The sequence below is a fragment of the Clupea harengus genome, chromosome 21 (assembly GCF_900700415.2).
Source record: "Clupea harengus chromosome 21, Ch_v2.0.2, whole genome shotgun sequence".
NCBI classification, from domain to species: domain Eukaryota; kingdom Metazoa; phylum Chordata; class Actinopteri; order Clupeiformes; family Clupeidae; genus Clupea; species Clupea harengus.
In genome coordinates, this window is record NC_045172.1 from 23,556,656 (window position 1) to 23,584,155 (window position 27,500).

General features: G+C 48.3%; 1 protein-coding gene across 3 annotated transcripts in view; it reads left to right on the forward strand.

Annotated features, from left to right (window-relative positions):
• Positions 1-27,500, forward strand: part of LOC105905273 (R3H domain-containing protein 1) — a 58,580-nt gene that overhangs the window by 19,307 nt on the left and 11,773 nt on the right. For all 3 annotated transcript variants that reach the window (XR_004162766.2, XM_031559043.2, XM_031559044.2), the window contains exons 4-19: positions 1,474-1,515; positions 2,166-2,264; positions 5,246-5,393; positions 6,629-6,707; positions 6,905-6,964; positions 7,863-8,003; positions 8,201-8,309; positions 8,757-8,852; positions 9,769-9,797; positions 10,028-10,081; positions 10,957-11,192; positions 15,740-15,891; positions 17,865-17,966; positions 19,953-20,213; positions 20,863-20,977; positions 26,833-26,990. Coding sequence is in view for 2 of the 3 variants with exons in the window: in XM_031559043.2 (XP_031414903.1) it covers positions 1,474-1,515; positions 2,166-2,264; positions 5,246-5,393; positions 6,629-6,707; positions 6,905-6,964; positions 7,863-8,003; positions 8,201-8,309; positions 8,757-8,852; positions 9,769-9,797; positions 10,028-10,081; positions 10,957-11,192; positions 15,740-15,891; positions 17,865-17,966; positions 19,953-20,213; positions 20,863-20,977; positions 26,833-26,990 (1,881 nt within the window). In the remaining variant the exon portion in view is untranslated. The remainder of the gene's footprint in view (positions 1-1,473; positions 1,516-2,165; positions 2,265-5,245; positions 5,394-6,628; positions 6,708-6,904; positions 6,965-7,862; positions 8,004-8,200; positions 8,310-8,756; positions 8,853-9,768; positions 9,798-10,027; positions 10,082-10,956; positions 11,193-15,739; positions 15,892-17,864; positions 17,967-19,952; positions 20,214-20,862; positions 20,978-26,832; positions 26,991-27,500) is intronic.

The following is a 27,500-nucleotide window of genomic DNA, read 5'->3' on the forward strand; positions in this document are numbered from 1 at the left end:
TCAGACAGCCTCACAGACTGCCTCTGGGTCACAGCCAGCCTCTGACACACAGCCAGCCCATATTCTTCCCAGACTCTACTCGCCTCTGGCCCACACCATCCCAGCATTAAGCCCATAATTGGTCTTCACTGTCCCACCTCCCGCCCATATAAGGCCCTCATCCTCCCGCCCATATAAGGCCCACGCTATCTTGGCCCTCCGCCCATATAAGGTCCTCATCCTCCCGCCCATATAAGGCCCTCGCTATCTTGGCCTCTCGCCCATATAAGGCCCACACTATATTGGCCGCCCATATAAGGCCCTCATCCTCCCGCCCATATAAGGCCCAAGCTATCTTGGCCCCCCGCCCATATAAGGCCCTCGCTATCTCGGCCATCACTATCATAGCATCCCGCCCCTATTCGCTCATGTTATCCTAGCCTCTAGCCCATACTGTCTTAGCCTGTGGCCATACAGCTAAAATATGACACACATCCAGACCCCATCAGTTTTCAAGGAACCTCCACAAAATATTCCAGATTTTAACCCAGCTATATCTCAAAACATACCCATGTTGTACAACCCTTACAAGAAGACACACACACACACACACACACACACACACACACACACACACACACTGAAAAATCCTGGTCCAGTGAGCAGCCCACCCCACCACAGCCCACCCCTCTGCCACACACACACACACACACACACACACACACACACACACACACACACACACACACACACACACACTCTCTGTTCCACAGTCTCACTCTGCTGCCCTCTGCCACGGGCCTGGCCAGCTTTCCTCAGCAGGTTTTTGGCATCCCCCTGTTCAGGCAACACACACACACACACACACACACACACACACACACACACACACACAGGCCATATGCTGCCTCCTGTGCCCTCATCCTTCACACTGGCACCAGAGGTGCGCTCAAATTGGCAAACGGAGTAAAACGCTTGCAAACATTTTCAAACGTTTTTTTCGTGTGCTTTGTGTGTTTTCACAAACGGTCTTAGGAGGGTAGGTCTTGGAGAACAGACATGGATGCGGGACAAAGGGTCACAGTTTAAGTCAAATTATTTTAAAATGTTCACACAAAAATATAAAAATGTAGGAGTTTGCGCCTCCTATGCAGAATCAGAATGCACCTTGAGATCCCAAACCCTGATCCCTCACGCAAACGCCACCCCAGACTCTCCCAAAATGGCCGCTCACTCATGCCCCACCCCACCGCAGCTCCTTCAGCACGGGCCAGATGTTCACCCAGGAGGAGGGGTGGTCATGATTGCGTCTGTCCAAATGTGTGCTGATATGGTCTTCCACTCCGGTTGGCACAAACAATGACTTTTTTTTTTTTCTTTTCTTCTCTTCCTTCTTCTTCTTGGTTTTCTGTAACGAAAAGTGATGTCTTTTTTTGTCCCCCCTCTGTCCTTGTCTTTCTTCCTGTTGTTATTCTGTGACGTACACACACACAGCCTGCTTCCCAAACCGCTGGTCCACCTGTGAGAAGGTCTAAGGTAGGGTCGGATGGCATGGCCCCTCTGGGTGTTTAATCTAAGCCTGGTTTATGCTTGGTCTGCACACGTCAACCTTGGAGTAGTGCTTTTTGTTTTGTACCAGTTAGGTACTTGTTTTTTAGAATTCTGTTTGTTTGCCATGGTTACCAAGGGATGTTGTTGTTGTTGTTGGTTTGATTGATTGATTTTTTTGTTGTTTTTCCTGCTGCTAATGATTTGGCCTGATTTGTAACCCGTCTTGTTTGACTGATGGAGAGTTGTGTTTCACTCAGTATTTTGGCATGAGTTCTGATTTTTCAGATTTTCAGAAATAAGATGCAAGAAGATCTGTTTGAAATAAATAACTATGGCCATGAAAAAAAAAAAGAATGCCATGTTTTAATGATTGAGGAAATGTATCCTCTCTGAGCTCTGAAAATCTAAAAACCTAGTTGCCTCTGTTGTGTTCTGTTTTCAGTGTGGTGTTGTGTTTTGCTTGACAGAATTTGTTGCCTTGTCGGTTTGGTGTCCTTTTTTACATTTATTTATTATTACCTGAACATGCGCGTCTTTTGTGGTGGTTTGATAAGAGTTGTGTATGCGTTTTTAATTGTACGCGAATATGTCTCTGTATCTCTCTCTAACCCACTGATCATGCCCTCCCCACCCAGTCGAATACAAAGTTAAAGTTAGTTCGGAGCCTGGCTGTGTGCGAAGAGTCTTCTTCTCCTCCACCTCCCCCTATACCCGAGCTGCCACAAGAGCACCAGGTAACCATGGCACCCACCCCACCCCACCCACCCCACCCCACCCCATCACCTGACATCCCATCATGCTTTGCTCCAGCTCTTTTCAGTAATGTCAGGGAGCGGTCCCTCCAGCCCAGCTGCTGCTGCTCTCAAGAATAGAGTTTTCCCAGTGTCAGCATTAAACTCAATAATAGAGCTGTGTGTGTGTGTGTGTGTGTGTGTGTGTGTGTGTGTGTGTGTGTGTGTGTGTGTGTGTGTGTGTGTCCATTCCCTCAGAGTCCTCGTGTCCTGAACTCACTATTGGAATACATCCATCATCTGCAGAAAAATGCAATTTTCACTTGTCAGCCACAGAGATGATATGGATTGATATAATTGGTTCCTTTTTACAGAAATCCCATCTCGCAGGCGGCTTTATGAAGTTTGCCTCGGGGGCGATAGCAGCTCGTATTAAGACAACACCCAGCAGTGTCCGTGGCAAGCACAGGCTTCAAACATAATGACTGACACAAGCTGCATTTCAGACCACACCAAAACCTGGAGTGTTTTATTCCATCACATTCACTTCTCTTTCATCAAAAGACTTTTTTCACCTCTCATTCTCTCTCTCTCTCTCTCTCTCTCTCTCTCTCTCTCTCTCTCTCTCTCTCGCTCGCTCCTTTCATTGCCTTGAGCTTTGATAATGGGCCACTTCCCCCCCCCTGAAAGGGCTGCAGAATATCTTGCCGGAGAGCGAGGCCAGGAGACGCTTTTAATCAGATTTATGTCCTTGAACGAGTGAATGAGACGTCCTTTCTCCGGGGAGAAGAGAAGAGAAACCCTCTATTTATAGTGTCCACAGAGGAGAGCTGCAGAGAGAGAGAGAGAGGGGGAGAGAGAGAGAGGGAGAGGGAGAAAGAGAGAGGGAGAAAGAGAGAGCGAGCTGCCCATGGAGAGAGGGAGAGGTCGAGAGAGAGAGGTCGAGAGAGAGAGCTGCCCATGTAAAGAGAGTGAGAGAGAGCAAGGGAGAGAGGGAGGTTGAAGGAGAGAGGAAGAGGTAGAGAGAGAGAGGGAGGGAGAGAGCTGTCTGGGAGGACCAGAGAACTCTCTTTTTTTTTTCCTGTCTTTCTTTGTCTTTTGTTTCCCCCCGTGCTTTTTTTGCTTTCTTTGCCTTCTTTCTTTTCTCATCACACACACACACACACGCGCACACACACAGAGCCTTTCTAATCCCACCTTGCTTTTTCCTTTCCTGTCTGTTTCTCTTCACCCGGCAGGACAGAGAAAAGGAGGCGGGAGAGAGAGAGAGAGCAAGAGTAGGCAAGCTAGGGCAGAGAGGGTGGGGGGGGGGGGGGGGGAGAGAGGAGAGAGAGAGAGATCGAGGAAAAAGAGGAAAAAGAGGGAGGGAGAACGGAGGTGAGGGGGAGGGCGAGGCCAGAATAATGTAAACACTCATGCAGCTGCCCACACACACACACACACACAGAGAGCTCCCCATCCTGCCCTGCGTCCATGTGGCTGTGAGGCCGTTAAGCCAGGCCCGCTCCCCTGGTGTAGCCGCGTCTGTGTGCCGTTTGGCCTCAGCGCCCCCCCGGCCCAGACACCAGCTGCCTCTGGTTCCGATCTGGTGTTCCGTTGTGATCCGGAGCGAATCCTCCCGATCAACACCCAGATCCGGGCCGCAGTGCCTTGTGAGTCCACTTCTGGCAGGGCGGTTGGCAGCCTGTTGGCATCAATGCCACGTGCTGGCGGGGGGGGGGGTCGTTTCCCCGTGCCAGATCTGAGAGCGCTCACAGCTGCGGCGCTGCCCGCCTCTCCAGAGCCCCACGGTAGTGCCCACACTCTCAATGGAGGTCTGTGGTTAGGAGCTGCGGCGGAAAAAAAACACAAAGGCCAACCTGACCTTCAGTAAATAAAACAACACAATCAGAAATGTAAATAAATAATGACAAGAGGTTCTGCCCTAATCATGGTAGTGTTGCCCCAGTAACGATGTGTTGCCACAGTAAAGGTGTTTGCCACAGTAAAGATGTTTGCCCCTAATCATGGTAGTGTTGCCACAGGAAAGGTGTTTGCCACAGTAAAGATGTGTTGCCACAGTAAAGTCGTGTGTGTTTTTCCTGTTGAAAGGTGATGATGTTTATTCCCCAACTGTTAGCAGGCTTCACTTCTGCATCCTCACATGTTTAAAGGCCAGAACTTTCACTCCACGCACACTGTGTACCCATAATGCACCTCACACTGCTCCTCACACACACTCCTCCTCACACTGCTCCTCCCGCAGGGAAAGATGAAGGAAAAAAAAACGTCTTTCCCTGTTAGTTCATCTTTATCTTTGTATATTGTTTTTCTTTAGTTCTTGGGAAAAATGTGTTTGGGTTTTTTTTGGAGGATGTTTTTCTCGGTGAATGGTGGGAGTTGCGAGTGAGGAGGGTGGGGGGGTGGGGTGGGTGGTAATCCTGTAGATTAATTGCCAAAGTGTTTGCATTCTGGAGCTTATCGGTATATAGGCAGTGCTGGGTGTGTTCCTGTGCGCTGTGTTGGAAGCGAAGCAGCTCTTCAGTAATAAACCCCTAAGAGCTTAAAGAAGCAGGCCCCCCCACACATGGGCTTGTTTGCACAGCTAAGCATGTAAACCCCTCTTTTCATTCTTTAATATCTTTTAATTAACTCCCAACTAAGTGAAGGAGATTTAAAATGAGGTGAATTCCACATGTCTTCGTGAATGGCAGAGATGCGCTGGGCCCTGGTGATCACACACACACACACACACACACACACACACACACACACACACACACACACACACACACACACTACTGCCCTGGTGATCAAGGAGCGGGCTTCTGACTCACACACACACACACACCCCGGTGATCACGGAGTGGGCTACTGACACACACACACTCACACACACACACACACACACACACACACACTACTGACGCTTCAGCTTCTGCTTCTGCTTCAATGTGTCTCCTTTGTCTCCTCTTCTTGTCCTCCTCCTGTTCTCCGCTCTTTAGGATGCGATCCACATCCAGCTGTCCCAGTCCTTCGAGACGGAGGAGCCGCCGGTCAGAGAGGAGGATGAGGAGGAGGAGGAGGAGAAGGAGAGGAGCGCAGAAAAGACGGAGAAATCCGAGAAGATGCCAAGGAAGATGCTGTCTAGAGGTGTGTGTTTGGTAGAGGTCTGAGTTAATTTGTATGAGTGGCGGTGTTTGTGTGTGTGTGTGTGTGTGTGTGTGTGTGTGTGTTTACTCGTGTGTCTGTAGGTAGATGGGTACATGTGTGTGATCTCAGTGTGTGATCTGAGTGTTAACGTGTATCTGTGAGTGCACATAGGAGTATGCACGGGTGTGTGTGTGTGTGTGTGTGTGTGTGTGTGTGCACACAGGAGTATGCACGGGTATGTGTTGGAGTGTTTTTCTGTAACCCTGTGTGTGTAGCCATTTCTCCATTGCTTGATGGTGTGTGTGAGCCCTCACACTAAACACTCACGGAAAAACACAGACTGAGGAAGGGAAGCAAGACGTGTGCACACGCACACACACACACACACACACACGCACACCCAAAGGCAATGTTGCAGGCAGGCAGGCTCTCCTGTCAGTTAGATAATGTGTATCCTTTAATTAAGGGAAGATACTGGACTGCAGTGTGTTCATAACAAGCATACATACACACACACACACACACTGCTGCTCTTCGGTTAGTCTCTAGAGGGAAGGCAGAGGAGTGAAGAAGAAGAAGAGGAGGATGGGGGAAATAGAGAAGAGGAGAGAAGATGGAGGGGAAGGGAGGAGTACGGTAAAAGAGGGAAGATGGAGAGGGAAAGAATGGCGGGATGAGAGAAAGTGGAGCAGAAGAGAGCTGTGAAGAGGAGAAAGATGGGAGAGGAGTGTGTGTGTGTGTGTGTGTGTGTGTGTGTGTGTGGGGGAGAACTTGCATGTGGAGGCAGAATACTGAGTGCTCTGATGTAGAGCTCATACTCCCACTCAGGCAGATGGAGCGAGCGCTGTTGTCTCTCCCCTCCAAAAACACACACACACACACACACACACACACACACACACACACACACACACCCCACCCCCGCAATCTGGAGGTGGTGACAGCAAAATCTCTCAGCTCCTGCAAATGAATGCCTTGCCTTAACCAAGCCTTTTGTCTGTGTGTCTGCCTCCCTTCTCTCTCTGCTTCGCTGTCTGCTCCTCTTCCTCCTCCTCCTCCTCCTCCTCCTCCTCAACATTTTCATTTCTGCTCTGGTTGCTTTTATCTCTATGTCTCTGTCTGTCTCTCTTTATCTCTGTCTGTCTGTATCTCCTCTCTCTGTCTGTGTTTCTCTCTCTCTCTCTCTCTCTCTCTCTCTCTCTCTCTCCTTGTGGTTGTTGCTATCTGTGTCTCAGATTCCAGCCAAGAGTACACGGATTCCACAGGCATCGATCTCCACGAGTTCTTAGTAAACACGTTGAAAAACAATCCCCGGTAGGTGGCCGTTGTCTGCCATGATTTAAGATAAACAAAAAAAAAAACACATGCTCACACACACACAAACACACACACACTCATTCTCGTTAACTTTATAAACGAATGTACTCTGATATTAAAAGATTTGTGTATACTCACAAACATGTCATGTTAATCTCCGTAAGTGAATGCTAATGGCAGCTGTTTGTTCTCAGGGATAGGATGATGCTGTTGAAACTGGAGCAAGACATTCTGGACTTCATAAGCAATAATGAGTAAGTCCCCCTGTTGTTGTGTCCCCCTCAGACGTTTAAAGCTTGCTATAGTAGCTTTAGTAGCCATCAGCACAGTCAGGGAAATGGATTACTTTGAGCCGACATTCCTGTTCACACTCACAGCAGTACCGAATCCAGTTCACATACAGCAATTTGAGACACTTTTCATTATTTCATTATTTCTACAGTAAATGCATCAAAAACACAGAGAGGAGATAATAAAGCCATTTTCTCTGTGAAATTTGCTCTATTCTCTTATTGGCATAAAATGAGTTCCTGATGTGGTATCCATGGTAATAAGCAGAATCAGGAAGTCTGGCAGTAGAAAGATGCGAGCACACATGGAAAACTACACATGTCAGTTCTGTGTGTGTGTGTGTAGTTCTATGTGAAGGACAGAGACCACATGTCTGTGAATGCCAGCTTGCGTGTGTTTCACCAGAATGTGTTTCCCTGTGTGTGTGTAGAGTTATATGTGTGTGTTTCACCAGAATGTGTTTCCCTGTGTGTGTGTGTAGAGTTATATGTGTGTGTCACCAGAATGTGTTTCCCTGTGTGTGTGTGTAGAGTTATATGTGTGTGTCACCAGAATGTGTTTCCCTGTGTGTGTGTAGAGTTATATGTGTGTGTCACCAGAATGTGTTTCCCTCTGTGTGTGTAGAGTTATATGTGTGTGTCACCAGAATGTGTTTCCCTCTGTGTGTAGAGTTATATGTGTGTGTCACCAGAATGTGTTTCCCTCTGTGTGTGTGTAGAGTTATATGTGTGTGTCACCAGAATGTGTTTCCCTCTGTGTGTAGAGTTATATGTGTGTGTCACCAGAATGTGTTTCCCTCTGTGTGTAGAGTTATATGTGTGTGTCACCAGAATGTGTTTCCCTGTGTGTTTGTGCGTTCAGAAGCCAGAAGAGAAAGTTCCCCCCCATGACATCTTACCACAGGATGTTGTTACACCGAGTCGCCGCCTACTTCGGCCTCGACCACAACGTCGATCAAACGGGGAAATCGGTCATCATCAACAAAACTAGCAATACAAGAATGTAAGTTCTTTTATATTCTTAACTGATCGTTGACGATTGCAGTGTTGTTGGAGGTTGGAAGAGTTCCTTTTACAGGGTTGCTCCGTATCCCTGGCGACCGATAGATGAATTCTAGCCAGGTGAATGATGCGGGCGTTCATAAATGATGCATGGGATAGCTTTCAACATGCACTGTATTTTTGACTTGCTCCCTTCAGACCGGATCAAAAGTTTTCCGAACATATCAAAGACGACAAGACGGACGACTTCCAGAAGCGCTACATCCTGAAGCGAGATAACTCCAGCCTGGACCGAGACGACGGCTCGGTGTGTTTGCCTCAGCATGCGCACACACACACACACACACACACACACGCATACACATTCTCACTCTCAATCACTCTCTCTTTCTCTCTCTCTCTCTCTCACACTCACACACACACACACACACACACACACACACACACACACACACAGATACACACACCCACCCAGGTACAGACACACACACACACACACACACCAACACACCGATACAGGTACAGACACACACACACACACACACACACACACACACACACACGCACACACACACACAGAGATACAGGTACAGGTACAGACACACACACAAACACACACACACACCAACACACAGGTACAGGTACAGACACACACACTTTTTCTCTTTCGCACATGCACACGCACGCACTCTCCTACCACCTGCTGAGTGCTGTTGCTAAGCGTGGCGTTGCTAAGCTGCAGATGTTGTTGCAGATGCGAATGCGCCTGAAAGACGACCGGCGGAGCAAGTCCATCGAGGAGAGAGAGGAGGAATACCAACGGGCGCGGGATCGAATATTTGCACCCGACGTGAGGCCCACATTATTAACAATCACACAGTGTGTGCGCTGCAGTCAGACAAGACATCAGCCGGGATGAGGGTTTGTTTCGGGGAAATGTGTGCTGCACAACGGGACAGTCCGTTTCCACTCAGAGGAGCTTCTGATTCATCACACCTCGTCCTCCTACTATTTGTTGTTAACACAAACAATTATACATGTGCAGTCAAAATTAACGTGTTATTTTTTTAACGATGAATTAGAATTATAGAACGTGTTCAACAAATTGACGCAATTAACACAGCTGCTCGTTTAGTTATTTCTGTTGCATATCTGTGGGCATCCAAGGTGCAGCTGACACGGAACTTAGTTGAATTACAATTTTATTGAGCACTTCGACTTACAACTAACCCATCGGGCTGCACGCCGCGCTCTAACTACCGACCGGCTGACTTAGTCGCTAGCGCCCTCCGAAGTATCTCCCTCCCCAATAGTCCACCTCTCTTCTCCGCTACTTCATCTTTATCTCCGTTTTTAAATAAAAGTCCCTTCTCACTTCACGGGCTACACATAGGCTTTAACAAATATGCCTGTCAAGCTGACAGTCAGTTTTCAGATTTAATAGGAAATCTGTAGTTCAAAGTTAATAAGCTAATAAACAATATTATTATTTGTATTTGAATTTAAATATACTTCCTTTGTGTTGATTTTACATGTATTTAAATTTAAAATCATAAAATGTCCATTATTACAAGCTCTTAAGAAGAAAATAAGTGATTAGTCACGATTAACTGCAGCTAATTGTGCGATTAATTGCTTATATTTATTTTTAATGGATTGACAGCATTATTTATACTTTAATGATGATTTTTAATTTCTTTGTCTGATTCAAAATCAAAAATAAAGAACCGTTATTTAGACCTGTCTTGTTCTTTTTTTCCCTCTAGGGCCAAGATCATTTTCAACTAGAAAAGAGGTGAGCACTCCAGCCCCCTTATCCAGCTACACTAACGTGTGTGTGTGTGTGTGTGTGTGTTGTAGCCTACCCCACCTCATCATCCAGCTACACTATCATACTAATGTTTCAGTGCCACATCCCATTGCATAGCTTTCCCCATCATCCAAGCACAGTAATGTTTGAGTGTGTGTGTGTGTGTGTGTGTGTGTGTAAATTATGGATGGTGACGGTCAACCTTCTGACTGCAGGATCCAGGAGGACGAGACGGGCATGAGCACCCACCAACGGAGGCAGATATTCAGGTCTGTGTCTGATGAATTATTCAGAGCCCCTCACCACCTTACTGCTGAGTCATAGCAGAGCCCCTCCCCTTACTGCTGAGTCATAGTAGAGCCCCTCCCCTTACTGCTGAGTCATAGCAGAGCCCCTCACCACCTTACTCCTGAGTCATAGTAGAGCCCCTCCCCTTACTGCTGAGTCATAGCAGAGCCCCTCCCCTTACTGCTGAGTCATAGCAGAGCCCCTCCCCACCTTACTGCTGAGTCATAGCAGAGCCCCTCCCCTTACTGCTGAGTCATAGTAGAGCCCCTCCCCTTACTGCTGAGTCATAGCAGAACCCCTCCCCTTACTGTGCTGAGTCATAGTATAGCCCCCCACCTTACTAATGAGTCATAGTAGAGCCCCTCCCCTTACTGCTGAGTCATAGTAGAGCCCCTCACCACCTTACTGCTGAGTCATAGCAGAGCCCCTCCCCTTACTGCTGAGTCATAGCAGAGCCCCTCCCCTTACTGCTGAGTCATAGCAGACCCCATCCCCTTACTGCGGAGAATCATAGCAGAGCCTACTACAAAAGGGGGGGGTGTGTGTGTTAATTAATACTTAGTTGCTGGCAATCATGAAGCTTCATTCATGTTTTTATAAACTCATGCTGTTGGATCAGTACTCCACAGCAAAGTTGACTGGGTTTGTTCCTCTACTCGGTCACTTGAGTATGTGTAGGCTAAGAGGTGAGAGGAGATGGCTCCTTTTTAATTCATTTGGTTTCGATGAAGCAAAACTTCATTATAAGTTGGGCTCCTCGTTTGGCTCATCCTGCCAGCATCAGTAAGACAAGAGAAATCAAGTGTGTGTGTGTGTGTGTGTGTGTGTGTGTGTGTGTGTGTGTGTGTGTGTCCAGGTTGAGGGACGGGCGCTCGGCCAACAGTCGTCAGAGCAGCTCTGAGAACGAGCCGAAGTACGGGGAGCCTCGGCCGTGGAGCAGCACCGACTCGGACAGCTCGCACCGCAACCTCAAGCCGGCCATGACCAAGGCCAGCAGCTTCAGCGGGATCAGCGGCATCTCCGGCATCTCCGTGCTCATCCGCGGGGACAGCTCCGGCAGCAGCAAGAGCACCGGCCGCCTCTCCAAGACAGGCAAGGATGGACACACACACACTCTCACACACACACACACACACACACACACACACACACACACACACTCTCACACACACTCTCACACACACTCTCACACACACTCTCACACACACTCTCACACACACTCACACACACACACACTCACACTCACACACTCACACACTCACACACTCACACACTCACACACACAGCTCCGGCAGCAGCAAGAGCACCGGCCGGCTCTCCAAGACAGGCAAGGATGGAACACACACACACACACACTCACACACACTCACACACTCTCTCACACACACTCTCTCACACACACACTCTCACACACACTCTCACACACACTCTCACACACACACTCACACACACACACACAGCTCCGGCAGCAGCAAGAGCACCGGCCGCCTCTCCAAGACAGGCAAGGATGGACACTCACACACTCACACACTCTCACACACACTCTCTCACACACACTCTCACACACACTCTCACAGACACTCACACACACTCTCACACACACTCACACACACACACACGCACACACCAGATACACACACCAGATACACACTCACACACACACATACACACCTCAGATACACACACACACACACACACCCTCACACACCTCCAACAGCAGTAAGAGCACCAGTACACACATATACAAATGGATATACACAAGGATGTGGTGTATTATTTATACCCATACTAAAACATCTGTACATACTTCAAGGCATGCATATAAAAAAAAAAGCATCTGTATTCACAGACATAGACTGAAATATGTGATTTAAATTGGTCCCATAAAAACACTTTTAGATATCAGATGATAAGTCAGATGATAAGTCAGACACACACACACACACACACACACACACACACACACACACACACACACACACACACACAGACAGACATCAGAGCTTACTGAAACACTCCCAAAACAACAGCGTCTGGAAGATGTAGCATGCATAAATAAAGGTTTGCATGACGAGTCGTGTGTGCACAGCGCATCAAGCCTGTCCCGTCCTCCATTCTGTGCTGTGATCTATGCCAACAGCATGGTGAAGCCAAACACCTGTTTCAGATAGCAGACAAAAAGCCCCATCCTGTCATTGGGCCATGCCAATCAAATGCAGATTCGCACCCAGTCTCTCTGAAAGACTCCAGAGACGTCTGTAGGTCAGAACGATTCGGTGTGACTGTGAAGAAGCTCTTAGGGCAGTTTGGGATACAAAATGGTAGTTTGGCTGGAAAGTGAATCACAGCCCTTAGGATATTAATGAAGAGGGAGAGAGGGAGAGCGAGGGAGAGAGAGAGAGAGAGAAAGAGGGAGAGAGAAAGAGAAAGAGGGAGAAAGAGGGAGGGAGGGAGAGAGAGAGAGAAAGAAAGAGGGAGGGAGTACTACTCTTCTCTGCATTTGATTCGGTTTACAATGTCTGCTATCTAACCTTGCTTTAAAGTGCACCATATTAGATGCCTGAATAATTTTTTATTTTTTCACCATTTTGTGATCTTGGTTTGCAAGATTTGTGGTCCACTCCTTCAGAGAGAAGGTGTGAGTGGCCTTTTCTTCACCTCCACACTTCTCTCTCTTCATCTTCCTCTTTCTGCCTCTCATCTTGCCTGTCAGTCCAGCCAGAAATCCCCATACACACACAACTGCATGTCTGTCTGACATTAACACACACACACACACACACACACACACACACACACCTGCATGCTATCTGTGTGAAAAACACTCCCCTCGCTGTCTCGCTATCTCGCCACGCTATCCTCCCCTCCTGTCAGAAGAAAACAAAAGCCATCCATATTCATCACCCGCGCAGGCCCTTGAATTCATTGGTTATCAATGCCTTGGCATTTAGGAAGAAGAGAGGACGCCTTCCACCCATTAATATTTCATGGTCGTATAATGGCGCCGCTCCACGCCCCTCCCTCCCTCCCTCTCCCTCTCTCTGGGAAGTCCAGTGGTGTTTGGAGAGCTGACGGACACTTCGCTTGGCTCCTTGTGGGCCGAGTCGTATCGAACCCCCGGCTCGCTCGATCCGAGTCCTTTCACGGCCTCCCTCCCTCCCTCCCGAGAGCTTGGCCCTGAGGTCGGCTCAATCAGCACAATGCCTGAATGGGTGAATGCCACCGTCTTGGAATTTACCCCGAAGAATGGCAATGCTCCCTGCTAAAGACGCCGCCGCCGCCACCGCCGATCAATTGGCAATCAAAGGCCTCTGGTCATGCCAATCACGGCCACACACACACACACTGAGTCCCGCTGGTCGTCCCAGAAGCGGTCACGGCCACACACTCAGTCCCGCTGGTCGTCCCAGAAGCGTATAGCCAATGAATTCAGGTCGTCCGCCCCCCCTCCGGCCCCTCCATTGATGTTTGCATCTGTCTGGCCCATGCAGTCGTGTTTGGTGGTGTAGTCGTGTACCATCACCCCCCCCCCCCCTCCCCTTCCTGTTCCTGATGCTGCCCCCTAGTGGTAAAGATCCCCCTCTGATTGCTCCCTCCCCAGGTTCAGAGTCATCTAGTAGTGTAGGCTCCTCCACGGGGTCTCTCCCTCGCCCGCAGCCTCCTCCGCCGCCCCTCCCTACTGCAGCGGTGACGGTTCGGCCCCCCGCCGGTCCCTCCGTGGCCCCCCCGGCCCCCGCCGCGGCGGCCCCAGCCCCAGCCCCAGCCCCCCAAGCATCCTATCCTCCGGCCAGCTCGAGCGGCGGCTGCGTGGCCTACGAGCCGGCCCGCACCCGGCCACCGCCACCCCCGCCGCCGCAACCCTCCTCCTCTAACACTACTAGCTACTATCTGCTTCCTGTAGAAGCTGCGGGGATTCCGCCCGGCAGCATACTGTTCAACCCACACACAGGTGGGTGACCTCACCTGTCCTTCCAGTGCGGCCCAGGGTGGGGTGGGGGTGGGGGGGGGCGTCTGAAGCAGATTCCCCCACAGTCTGCCTCCATCAGGATCACTTGTTCAGTGAGAGACAGTGGGGTTGTCTGCTGTTACAGGCCCCCAATCCCCCCCTTTACTCTAACTATAACTCTGTAGAAAGGCTTGTAGTTGGGGACAAGATGTCAGCCTTTACCCTGGCTATCAACCCTGTGTGTGTGTGTGTGTGTGTGGTGCTGAGTGTTAAGAGGTGATCTCTTCTCTCTTGTCTGTCTTCTCCTTGCGCTGCTTTGATCAGTGTGCTCTTCTACCAAACTAACACGACTTACCGCCGATACTAACGGCACAGGTAGCCTGGAATATAAACTAAAGAAACGTATCGCCGATACTAATGTTAACGGCAAAGATAGCGTGGAATAAAACCTAAAGAAACGTACCGCCGATACTAATGTTAACGGCACAGACAGCGTGGAATATAAACTAAAGAAACGTACCGCCGATACTAATGTTAACGGCACAGATAGCGTGGAATATAAACTAAAGAAACTTACTGCCGATACTAATGTTAACGGCACAGATACCGTGGAATGTAAACTAAAGAAACTTACTGCCGATACTAATGTTAACGGCACAGATACCGTGGAATGTAAACTAAAGAAACTTACCGCCGATACTAATGTTAACGGCACAGATAGCGTGGAATATAAACTAAAGTAACTTACCGCCGATACTAATGTTAACGGCACAGATAGCGTGGAATATAAACTAAAGAAACGTACCGCCGATACTAATGTTAACGGCACAGATAGCGTGGAATATAAACTAAAGAAACTTACTGCCGATACTAATGTTAACGGCACAGATACCGTGGAATGTAAACTAAAGAAACTTACTGCCGATACTAATGTTAACGGCACAGATACCGTGGAATGTAAACTAAAGAAACTTACCGCCGATACTAATGTTAACGGCACAGATAGCGTGGAATATAAACTAAAGTAACTTACCGCCGATACTAATGTTAACGGCACAGATAGCGTGGAATATAAACTAAAGAAACGTACCGCCGATACTAATGTTAACGGCACAGATAGCGTGGAATATAAACTAAAGAAACTTACTGCCGATACTAATGTTAACGGCACAGATAGCGTGGAATATAAACGAAACAACTTAGGGGTCATGACCACATTTTGTGGAAAGTTGTGAGATGATGTGTTTATTGCAAGTTTCCAGTTGTTTTTTTTTCACCACTTTTTAATTGGTATCTCAGTTTGTAAATGCAACTTAACTTACTAATTAGTTACCCAATTATTTTTTTAAACTAGGAGTTTGTGTTCATTTGGAATAAATGAATTGGTCACACTGGAATACGTAGCGTAAGGGTCTGACCTTGGGACAGTGTTCTGTGATGCGTGTAATGTTTAGGGTTGAGAGGTAAAGTTGAGCATACTTAAGAGCAGGACAAGCTTTGCAAAAGCAAGTGAATGTTTGGATAACTTTAAACATCACTGTGGTATATATGTGTGAATACGAGATGTTCATATGTACACATTCGTGTGTGTGTGTGTGTGTGTGTGTGTATATGGATGTTAGTGTGTATGTATGTGGAGGATTTACGTGTGTGTGTCTGTCTATATAAAATGATTTTGGATCTCCATCCTCAGGCCAGCCCTTTGTCAACCCTGACGGAAGTCCCGTGGTGTACAACCCAAGCATGACCTCACAGGTGCGGGCACAGCAAGCCCTGCCCCTCCCCCCGCCCCCGCCTCCTCCCCCGCCTGTGCCACACCAGCAAGCCAATCACGTGCTCGCCCAGGTGAGTTCAGCCAATCAGAGACCACGCGCCGCATTGAAACTCATTTAAGGAGGGCCGTAAGTGACGGAAGGCTACATAGTATGTCCAGACATGAAAAGCCTCCTGTGTCTTCATGACTGAGCTGGACTGTAGTGTAATCAGTGTGTTCGACCCCACAGGCCATTGTATAAAGTCCAACAGGATATTGAAGAGCTTTAATAGCCTAGCAATTCAATTGGAAGTCTTCTATTCAACTCCAGTGATGACTTGACTTATGCAAATGTCTTAGAAATCACTATTATTCTGCTATTATTCTTTCATGGAATTTAAAGTATCTCACCGTATGAGTTTTAGGGAGTTCAAAGGTCATGTCAATGTCATACTTTATCACAAAGTTTATTTATGAATTCTCGACTAGAGGCTTTCTACAGGAATGGCAAAGCCGCCTCAGTATTCCCACATGTCCTTAAATGAGTCCAGACACACTCTGACACACACACACTGCTGAAATACTGTAAACGTGATCAGTGTGTAGTGTGCTTCCATGTGGATATGTGTGTGAAATTAAGGCAGTGATGCTTCAGACGTTCTCCTCAAAAGCAGGAACGGCAACCTCTCACCTGGAGAAGAGAACGAGAAGGGAAGTGTAATTCCCTCTCTCTCCTCCAGGTGAGCGCTCGCTGGTGGCTAGGGGAAACATCAAATATGCTTTTATGAATACAAATATGAAACTCAGTGGTGAGTTTCTGACACCAACTCTTCCCTCAGTTTAAGTACATCTGACTCCACCCCCTTCATTGGTGCTGTTTTCCCTTTGGTCCTCTAATGGGGCTTTGGGCTCAGTCTCTTGCCCTGGGCAGTAGAGTCATGGTGTTGCCGTGGGCAGTAGAGTCATGGTGTTGCCGTGGGCAGTAGAGTCATGGTGTTGCCCTGGGCAGTAGAGGCCATCATGGTGTTGCCGTGGTCAGTAGTCATGGTGTTGCCGTGGTCAGTAGAATCATGGTGTTGCCGTGGTCAGTAGAGTCCATCATGGTGTTGCCGTGGGCAGTAGAGTCATGGTGTTGCCCTGGGCAGTAGAGGCCATCATGGTGTTGTCATGGTGTTGCCGTGGGCAGTAGAGTCATCATGGTGTTGCCGTGGGCAGTAGAGTCATGGTGTTGCCGTGGGCAGTAGAGTCATGGTGTTGCCGTGGGCAGTAGAGTCATGGTGTTGCCGTGGGCAGTAGAGTCCATCATGGTGTTGCCGTGGGCAGTAGAGTCCATCATGGTGTTGCCCTGGGCAGTAGTCATGGTGTTGTCATGGTGTTGCCCTGGGCAGTAGAGTCATGGTGTTGCCGTGGTCAGTAGAGTCCATCATGGTGTTGCCATGGTCAGTAGAGTCCATCATGGTGTTGCCGTGGTCAGTAGAGTCCATCATGGTGTTGCCCTAGTGAGTAGTCATGGTGTTGCCGTGGGCAGTAGAGTCATGGTGTTGCCGTGGTCAGTAGAGTTCATCATGGTGTTGCCCTAGTGAGTAGTCATGGTGTTGCCCTGGGCAGTAGAGTCATGGTGTTGCCCTGGGCAGTAGAGTCATGGTGTTGCCGTGGTCAGTAGAGTCATGGTGTTGCCGTGGGCAGTAGAGTCATGGTGTTGCCGTGGGCAGTAGAGTCATGGTGTTGCCGTGGTCTAGCCCCCTTCACCTCTTCTGGACTGGGACAGATGACAGATGAGGTCGTCTGATTTCACCTCTGCTTGTGACTCTACATCCTCTCCAGAGTTCCACTTTACCTTCTGTCTGCTTTCTCTTTCCCCCCTTTCTTTCTATTCCTCCTTTATATCTCACCCTCTTCTCCTCCATCTCTTCTTTTTTCTCTTCATATCCTTGTCCCTCTCTCATACTTTCCTTCTCTGCTCTCTCACTCTCCTCCTCTTATCATCTACCTCTCCATCACTCTTTCTCCTCTCTCTCTTCATCTCTTTCTCTCTCTCCATCTCTCTCCTCTCTTCCTCCTCCAGCCAGTGCGATCTCTCCAGCCCTCAGCGCAGCCTGTCCAGTACTCCACCATCTCTTTCCAGCCTCAGCTCCTGCCTGTCTCCCCTAACCAACAATACACTGTGGTACTGCTCTCCTTTTCACCCACTCTCTATCCCTCCCTCTCCTCCTTCTCTTCTCTTCTCTTTATATCCCTCACTTCCTCTTCTTATCCCTCTCCTCCTCTTCTTATCCCTCGTCCTCTTCTCTCCTTTCTAGCCCTCTCCTATTCTCCTCTGTCTATCTCTGCTTTTTTCTTTTCTATCCCTTTCTCCTCTCCTCTTTCTTCTCGTCTTTGCTCTGGCATTTTCTTCTTCTAGTTCTCTTCACTTTCAGTACACTTTTCTCTACTTCCCCCCCCCCCGTCTCTTCATCCTCCTCTTCTGTCTCGCCTTTTCCTTCTTTTCATATTGCACCCCTTTTCCATATCTCTCTCTCTCTCTCTCTCTCTCTCTCTCTCTCTCTCTCTCTCTCTCTCTCTCTCTCTCCTCTCTATTTTTACTCCATAGAAAACTGTTAGGTCTATACGGGAATTCCGTAAGTGTTTTTTTTGGAAAGTCATTGTTTGCCATTTGGTATAATAAGGTATATTTATGCTTGTACTGTGTCAGTAATTCCTCAGGTAATGTAGTTTTCCTATGCTAGAACCCTTTCCTCAAAGTTTGTTTTTATTTTTTATATATATATATATATATATATATATATATATATATATATATATATATATATTTTATAAACAAACAGACAGAATCAGGTCAGTGTTGACTTCTTTGCGACTTTAACTTGTCAATGTAGAGCACTTCTGCGACCTGCTTCTACCAAAACTAAACCAGTCCACCGCCCATTAATATGTGTAAAAGGCGGTAAATAATTAATTGGCCAGCAGATGTTGTGGTGGAAATAGCTCTGAATTAGAAGCACCAGAGGAACCCCCTCGGACGGGCTGCCGAGTTGGTTAATGTAGGTGTCTAAACGGGACCACCACCACCACCAGGCGCTGGCTTTGATCTCAGCCCCTTTTATCAGCAAGTGGTGCCACGCTTCCCCTCGCCCTCGTGGGCACCAGTGGTGCCACGCTTCCCCTCGCCCTCGTGGGCACGGGTTGGATAGGACACGTACAGTAAATCCAAATCGTCTCATATATATGGAGGTGGGAGAAAAAAATGGCAGTAATTCTAATATCGCAATCATTTTCGGCACAATATTATATAGATGCAGCAGTGCCAAGTATCGCAATATTTATTTGTTTAATATTATGACTCATTTTATTTTACATACGACGGTACGTACGTCTTCTCTGATAACATTGCTTCTGAAGTCCACAACATGGCGCAAGACCTCGTTCTCGTGTTCGCAGTGGAAATTGGAAAGGAAGTTAGTTGAGAACAAATTTACCGCGATAAGATGGCTGCAGGAGACACCCAGAATGCGAAACGCAAGATATCACATAATTAAATCTCAAGATATCACAGAATCAAATCGCAATACTTGCTTGTATTGTAAAATGTAAAAAAATTCAACAATATAGTATTGTGGACCAAATATGATAGTATCGTACTGTCGCCTCTTTGACAATTCCCTCCCCTACTCTTATATGGCCTAGCCATAAGATGTATATGATGACGATATGTATAAATCTGTCTTTTTAATGCCTGAAATTTAGCATTAAAAGACATTCATATATTATTATATCAACCAAGTCGGAGTGAAACAATAACAAGTCGTTAAACGGTAATAGACATTCATAGACTTTGATGGACTTAGACACAGTTCCCATATGAAACTTATAGGTTCTGTTCTAGTTTGGTTTGTGTTTGAAACACTAAGAGACTGCAATAAATAGTGATGGATGGTAATGAAACCCACTTGAAACTGTTGTTATAGTGTGTTTTGTAAACATTAACAGACAGTAATAAGCATTAATAAACTGCTATAAACAGCAACAGTGCCCACATGAAATATTGTGTTTGTCGACATTAATAGACACTTAAGGAACCGTAATAAACACTAATAGGCTGTAATAGACAGGTTATAATGCCCCACATGAAACTGACTGGTGTCGTCTTGTGCAGCCGCAGGAGGGCCTGAGCGGCCAGTTTAGCCACCTGACCATGGTGCAGCGGCAGCACTCGAGCGACGCCCCCGACCCCCACACTGCCATGTACCCCTCGCCCGTGGTGGTGCAGGGCCCCCAGCAGGGCGGCTACGTGGTGGGGCCTCCGCCCGGTCAGCCCGGCCCGCCGCACACAGCCTACCCGCCCAATCACGCGCCGCCGCCCGGCAGCCAGCAGGTCATGCAACAGCAGAGCTACATGCCACAGCCCATGCAGCAGGTAGGTGTAACGCACACACACACACACACACACACACACACACACGCTCATGCACGCACGCACGCGCACACACACACACTCGCGCTTGCATTCACACCGTACAAATACACACACAGCTTCAAAAACACACACACACACACACACACACACACACACACACACACTCATACCTTCACACTTTAAGGAGCTCACACACATATTTTTCCATCACACACAGTTAAAGCCCACACACACACAGTTATGCGCACACACACACACACACACACACACAGTCCACCCCCTCCTCATTCGGCCTTAAACTCATTTACAAACACGCTCTCTAGTAAGCCGCTCTGTGGGATGCCCTAAAATATGGTGTGAGAGAGAGTGTGTGTATGTGTGGGTGGTACTACATAGGCATCCAGACATACTTAGTATTCCTCAGGAGAGCCTTCCCTCCCCCTATAGGTACCGTCTCTTTAATATGATCAGAGTGTGTGTGTGTGTGTGTGCGCTTTCTGCTTCACTCTGATGGCTAGAAACCCATCTTAAGATTTCTGTTAAGTTTGGCCTAATGGGGATATTTGTTTGTTTGTTTGTTTGTGTGTGTGTGTGTCCTCGTGTGTGTGTGTGTGTGTGTGTGTGTGTGTGTGTGTGTGTGTGTCCACAGATGACTGCGTGCTACTGTGCTCCAGGGCAGTACCCACACTCCAGCCAACAGCACTACCGGCCCGTCACACCCCTACACTACAGCAGCCCCCAGAACCAGCCCCCTCAACAGACAGGTAACACACACACACACACACACACACACACAGTCTCACAGTTTTAAACACACACACAGATGCACTTCCACATGCAAAGAAACAAACGCACACACACACATATGTCTTCTACACACACGCACTGCCTAAATCTGACGGCCTTGGGGCTGTGGCAGATCCTTCCTGGTGTTTGTGTACACACACACACACACACACACACACACACACACACACACACACACACACACACACACCCTTACTAATATTTATGTTTCTGAACTGTGAGTCCTCCCTCTGTGCACCTCTGCTTACTTGATATTTTTCTGAGGTTTTTTTCTTCTTCTCTCTGAGCTTGCCAGTACTACTGCTGCAGCAATAACCCTTGGCATTGGCTAGGGGGCGCTAACATGGGCGAAGCTGCAGTGTTTCAACACAAAGCGTAGTTTTGAGGTGTTTCTACGCAAAGCGTACTTTCTAGGTGTTTGTACACAAAGAGTAGTTTTAGGTTTTTCTGCGTAAAGCGTAGTTTCTAGGTGTTTCTAAGTTCAATTGGAGAGACTGTTATGTCAGCTAGATAATGAACTATCATTTCATGCAAATGGAACTCTACTATTTAAACCATTTAAGGTTATTAAAATGTTTCCCTAGCGAGCTAGCTAGTTAGTTAGCATAGCAACTAGGCAATCATAGCAACCTGGCAACACCATTTACTGCATAGCCTGAAGCAAGAGTTTAATTCCTCAAAATGGGCTCACCAGCAAAGGACAGTCTTGGGTTCGAAGTGACCAGAACCACTTTTGGATGATGTTAAATGGCACCACAGACATTAAAGGACAGTTCGAAGTGATCAGAACCACTTTTGGATGATGTTAAATGGAGCCACAGAATGGCACCACAGACATTAAAGTATCCTGAGAATGGCACCACAGACATTAAAGTATCCTGAGAGAAATAATGGGGCATCACTGGGGCAGGAGCTTACTCTCTATTAAATGAGTGAATGAAGGAGGAGAATCCCCCCTCTTATTTCCTCTCCTCTCTCTCTCCCTCTATTCTCTCTCTCCCTCTCTCTCTCCCTCTCTCTCTCCTTCTCTCTCTCTCTCTCCCTCTATTCTCTCTCTCTCTCTCTCTCTCCCTCTCTCTCTCCTCTCTCTCTCTCTCCCTCTCTCTCTCCCTCTCTCTCTCTCTCTCTCTCTCTCTCTCTCTCCCTCTCTCTCTCCCTCTCTCCCTCTCTCTCTCCCTCTATTCTCTCTCTCTCTCTCTCTCTCTCTCCCTCTCTCTCTCCCTCTATTCTCTCTCTCTCTCTCTCTCTCTCTCTCTATTCTCTCGCTCTCTCTCTCTATTCTCTCTCTCTCTCTCCCTCTCTCTCTCCCTCTATTCTCTCTCTCTCTCTCTCTCTCTCTCTCTCTCTCTATTCTCTCTCCCCCCTCCCCCCCTCTTATTTCCTCTCCTCTCTCTCTCCCTCTATTCTCTCCCTCTCTCCCTCTATTTTCTCTCTCTCTCTCTCTCCCTCTCTCTCTCTCTCTATTCTCTCTCCCCCCCCTCTTTCTCTCTCTCTCTCTCTCTCTCTCTCCCCCCCCCCTTCTGTGTTTCATTGCTGTGTAATGTTGGGGAAACGGTGGCGGTGAACTCCAGGTCCTGAGGGGAATGGATCTGATGAGAGCACAGGGGCATTTAACCACAGTATGGGGGGGGCGGGTGGGTCGGGTCGCCTCCACTCAATGCCATAGCCCCTGCCACTCCGTCTTCGGGCCCTGGCAATTTAACCGTAACTGCCTCTCATCATTCTCTCTCCCCGCTCACATTACGCCCGCCCCCACCCCCGCTGCCTCTCTTCCAGTGCACTAATGCCTGCCTTGAGCACAGTAATGGCCGCCCGACGCCACGGGGAGATGGCCCCTACTCACATAGATGGGCACGGGGTGATTTTTTTCTTCTTTTTTTTTTCTTCTCCCTCCAGTTGTAGACCGGTTGTTTAATAGAGAGGAACGGCTTGTGAAAGATTGAGTTGTGGTGTACATTTAGAGTCAGAACCTGTGTGTGTGTGTGTGTGTGAGTGTGTGTGTTGGAACCTGAAGCAGAGAGGCAGAATGCGGGGCCGAGGCACTGTCTGAGATGCCTTAACATTCTCACTGTGTGTGTGTGTGTGTGTGTGTGTGTGTGTGTGTGTGTGTGTGTGTGTGTGTGTGTGTGTGTGTGTGTGTGTGTGTGTGTGCGTGCGCAAACCTGAAGCAGAGAGGCAGAATGCGGGGCCGAGGCACTGTCTGAGATGCCTTAACATTCTCACAGTGAACCGGTCTCTTTTTCCGCCCCTCACTCCTCTCCTCTACTCACCTCTACAGCCGACTCTGGATCACTGCTACCGCTACAACACTATCTACTGATCACTGCTACCGCTACAACACTATCTACTGATCACTGCTACCGCTACAACACTATCTACTGATCACTGCTACCGCTACAACACTATCTACTGATCACTGCTACCGCTACAACACTATCTACTGATCACTGCTACCGCTACAACACTACCGTAGCTACTGATCACTGCTACAGCTACAACACTACTGTAGCTACTGATCACTGCTACCGCTACAACACTACCATAGCTACTGATCACTGCTACCGCTACAACACTATCTACTGATCACTGCTACCGCTACAACACTACCATAGCTACTGATCACTGCTACCGCTACAACACTACCATAGCTACTGAGGCTAAACGGCTCAAACCTGAACCTACCAACGCCTCACACTCCATCTCTGTACCGACCAACCCATCACCTCACACTCCATCTCTGACCAACCCAACACCTCACACTCCATCTCTGACCAACACCTCACACTCCATCACCTCACACTCCATCTCTGTACCGACCAACACAACACACTCCATCTCTTAACGACCAACACAACACCTCACACTCCAACACCTCACACTCCATCTCTGTACCGACCAACACAACACACTCCATCTCTTAACGACCAACACAACACCTCACACTCCAACACCTCACACTCCATCTCTGTACCGGCCAACCCAACACCTCACACTCCATCTCTGACCAACACCTCACACTCCATCTCTGACCAACACCTCACACTCCATCTCTTAACGACCAACACAACACCTCACACTCCAACACCTCACACTCCATCTCTTAACGACCAACACAACACCTCACACTCCAACACCTCACACTCCATCTCTGTACCGCCCAACACCTCACACTCCAACACCTCACACTCCATCTCTGACCAACACCTCACACTCCATCTCTGTACCGGCCAACCCAACACCTCACACTCCATCTCTGACCAACACCTCACACTCCATCTCTTAACGACCAACACAACACCTCACACTCCCTCACCTCACACTCCATCTCTGACCAACCCAACACCTCACACTCCATCACCTCACACTCCATCTCTGTACCGGCCAACCCAACACCTCACACTCCATCTCTGTACCGGCCAACCCAACACCTCACACTCCATCTCTGACCAACACCTCACACTCCATCTCTGTACCGGCCAACACCTCACACTCCAACTCCATTCTTTAATCTAATAATGCTGCTCATATAAACCCTGTACCCTCCTACTCAGTCAGATAATGCTGTGTTATGTTGTGTTAACATATAATGTGTGTACGGATCAATACTGAGATACGGGGGAGCTTTATACGGGTAGTTGTACTGTAGGGTTATGTTTGTGTTTATGCGTGCAGTTTCTTTTGCAACCGTGGTGTTACTCACAACCTTATCGATCAGCCTGCATGCGCTGAAAAATGGGATGCATAGATTTTTGTGCGTGCGTGCGCTGAAATGTTCATATCTTCAGGCAGTGTATACAGAGCTGCTGCTCAGTCTTCACGCATTTTTTGACTGCATAATGTGAAGAGAGCTTCGGCTACCCCCACGCAGTGTGTGTGGGCGGGTGGCGGTTGGGAGGGGGGGGGGGGGGGGGCAGGCAGGGGAGGGGTGAGGTCTCCATGGGAACAGCTCGATGCTTGTTGGAAATTGCCTTTTTCTCTGGGCTGTCAGCGAGACAGTAGGGCTAGAGATCGAGAGCGTTCACCTCTTTTTAAAAGCACAAAAAGCCCTGAACACAGAACACAGGCCGATAAGAGCTGCTCTCACAAGGTGCCCTGTTTGGAAAGGAGCGCCATGGCCCCCCTCCTCCTCCTCCTCCTCCTCCGCCTCCCTCGCTCTCACTCCCTACCCTCTATCTCCATCTATTTCTGTCTCTCTCACTCTTTCCCTCTCGCTTTCTGTCTCCTTCTCTCCCCCTCCTCCCTCCCCCTCTCCTCTTGTAGAATAGAGTGCTTTTTCTCCTTTGTCCTCCTCGTCTACCAGAGCAGCCGGTGGTAGGTGTGTGAGGCCGACGTTATAAATAGCAGGAGAGTCTGTTCCGACTCTAATGGGACGCCATTGTGTCCGTTCCTTTCTCTCTCCCCGTGGCCACCTCCTCCTCCTCCTCCTCCTCCTCCTCCTCCTCCTCCTCCTCCTTATTTGGCTGCAATTGATTGCCGGCTACCTGAATATGAGAGGGGGGAGAGAGAGAGAGACGGGGAGAGAGAGAGACAGGGAGAGAGGGAGAGAGGGAGAGAGAGAGACGGGGAGAGAGAGAGACGGGGAGAGAGAGAGACGGGGAGAGAGAGAGACGGGGAGAGAGAGAGACGGGGATAGAGAGAGAGAGAGACGGGGAGAGAGAGAGAGAGAGAGAGAGAGACGGGGGGAGAGAGAGAGAGAGAGACGGGGAGAGAGAGAGAGAGAGAGAGAGACGGGGAGAGTGAGAGACGGGGAGAGAGGGAGACGGGGAGAGGGAGACGGGGAGAGAGAGAGACGGGGAGAGAGGGAGACGGGGAGAGAGTGAGAGACGGGGAGAGAGTGAGAGACGGGGAGAGAGTGAGAGACGGGGAGAGAGAGAGACGGGGAGAGAGAGAGAGACGGGGAGAGAGAGAGACGGGGAGAGAGAGAGACGGGGAGAGGGAGAGACTGATTGGGAGAGGGAAAGGTGAAGGGAAACCATTAGGAAGAAGCGAGAGAGCGTGAGGAAATGAAGGACAGGTGGAAACAGAAAAGAGGAGAGGAAGGCGGGGAGAAAATGAGGCCGTCAGCCGCGGGTTGGTCTGGCCAATGCCGGCGAGAGCCGCCCTCCCCGCGGTGAAATCGTTGACCCAGAGCCTCCTTGCTGGCAACCTTGACATACACGGCAAGATGCCTGAAAAGCTGCCATGTTTTTTTTATATATATATATATCCCCTTCGTATGACCGACCTTTTTTTCCTCGGCTTCTCTGTCTTCTCTGTGTTTGGTGATCTTGAACACGAGTACTTTAAGTCTCAGTGAGCTTTCACGAGGAAAGGAGGAGGCTTGTCTTGACTCGAACGATTTATTGATTTTCTATTTTTTTTTTTTTCCCCATCTTTCTTCCTGGCCATGTTTTGTATGAAGTAGTGTCTTTAAGATGAGCTATTGATGTGTTCTTTTACACTGACCACCCCCTTTGTCTTTCATTTAGAACACTAATGCACTCACGCTTTCAAGTCCTCCTTTCATTTTTTTGTGTCATAAAGATCATGTTTTTAACTTTTTCTTTTTCTTTTTTTTTTTATGTTCCGTTTTGCAAATAAAAAATGTTCTCTCTCCATTGCTGTGTGGCCTCGAGGAGTAGTAGTGTGTGTGTGGTCTCTTTACATTGTGTCCTCTGCAACTTTAATTCTAATGTTGGAAATAAAATGTCTGTGTGTGTGTGTGTATGAGCGAGAGAGAAAAACATGCATTCCAAGTCTCACCTCTTCTTTCTCCTTCTCCTCATCCTCCCCCTCTTCTTCCTCCTCCTCCTCCTCCTCCTCCTCTCTCAAGGTTATCAGACTGTGATGCCAAATCAAGCTCCTGGCTACCAGAATGTGGTGGGAGTGCAACAACCTCAGAGTCAAAGCCTGGTGAGCAACCAGCACGGCAATATGGGCAATCACATGCAAGGCATGATGGTCCAGTACCCTCCAATGCCATCCTATCAGGTGAGGCCTCACAGCCGTACCACACACACCACACACACACACACACACACACACACACACACACACACACACACACACACACACACACACAGAGGGATGCCTTCTGTTAACAACATACAGCTGCCATTAGAGTTCTTATAGTTAGTTATTTTCATCCATTTTAATTTAGTCTTCATGTTGTTTTTTTGAGTTCGTTTTACAAGTGCGTAACTAGTCTTAGTTTTGTTTTGAGGAATTAACTAGTTTTAGCTAAGTTCTCATTTAGTTTAAGCTTTTGAGACCTTATGAGGAAAGCTCGAGGTTTATAGAAGCTGAAATCGGTAGGAGGATGGAAAAATGCCTGGCATCAAATGAGCTCATGGTAGTTTTTATTTTTAGTGATGGTTTTAGTCTTAGTTACGTTATCTTTTATAACTCTGCCTGCCACACACACACACACACACACACACACACACACAGGCATTCTGTTAACAACATACCCCTGCCACACACAAGTATGCACATACACAC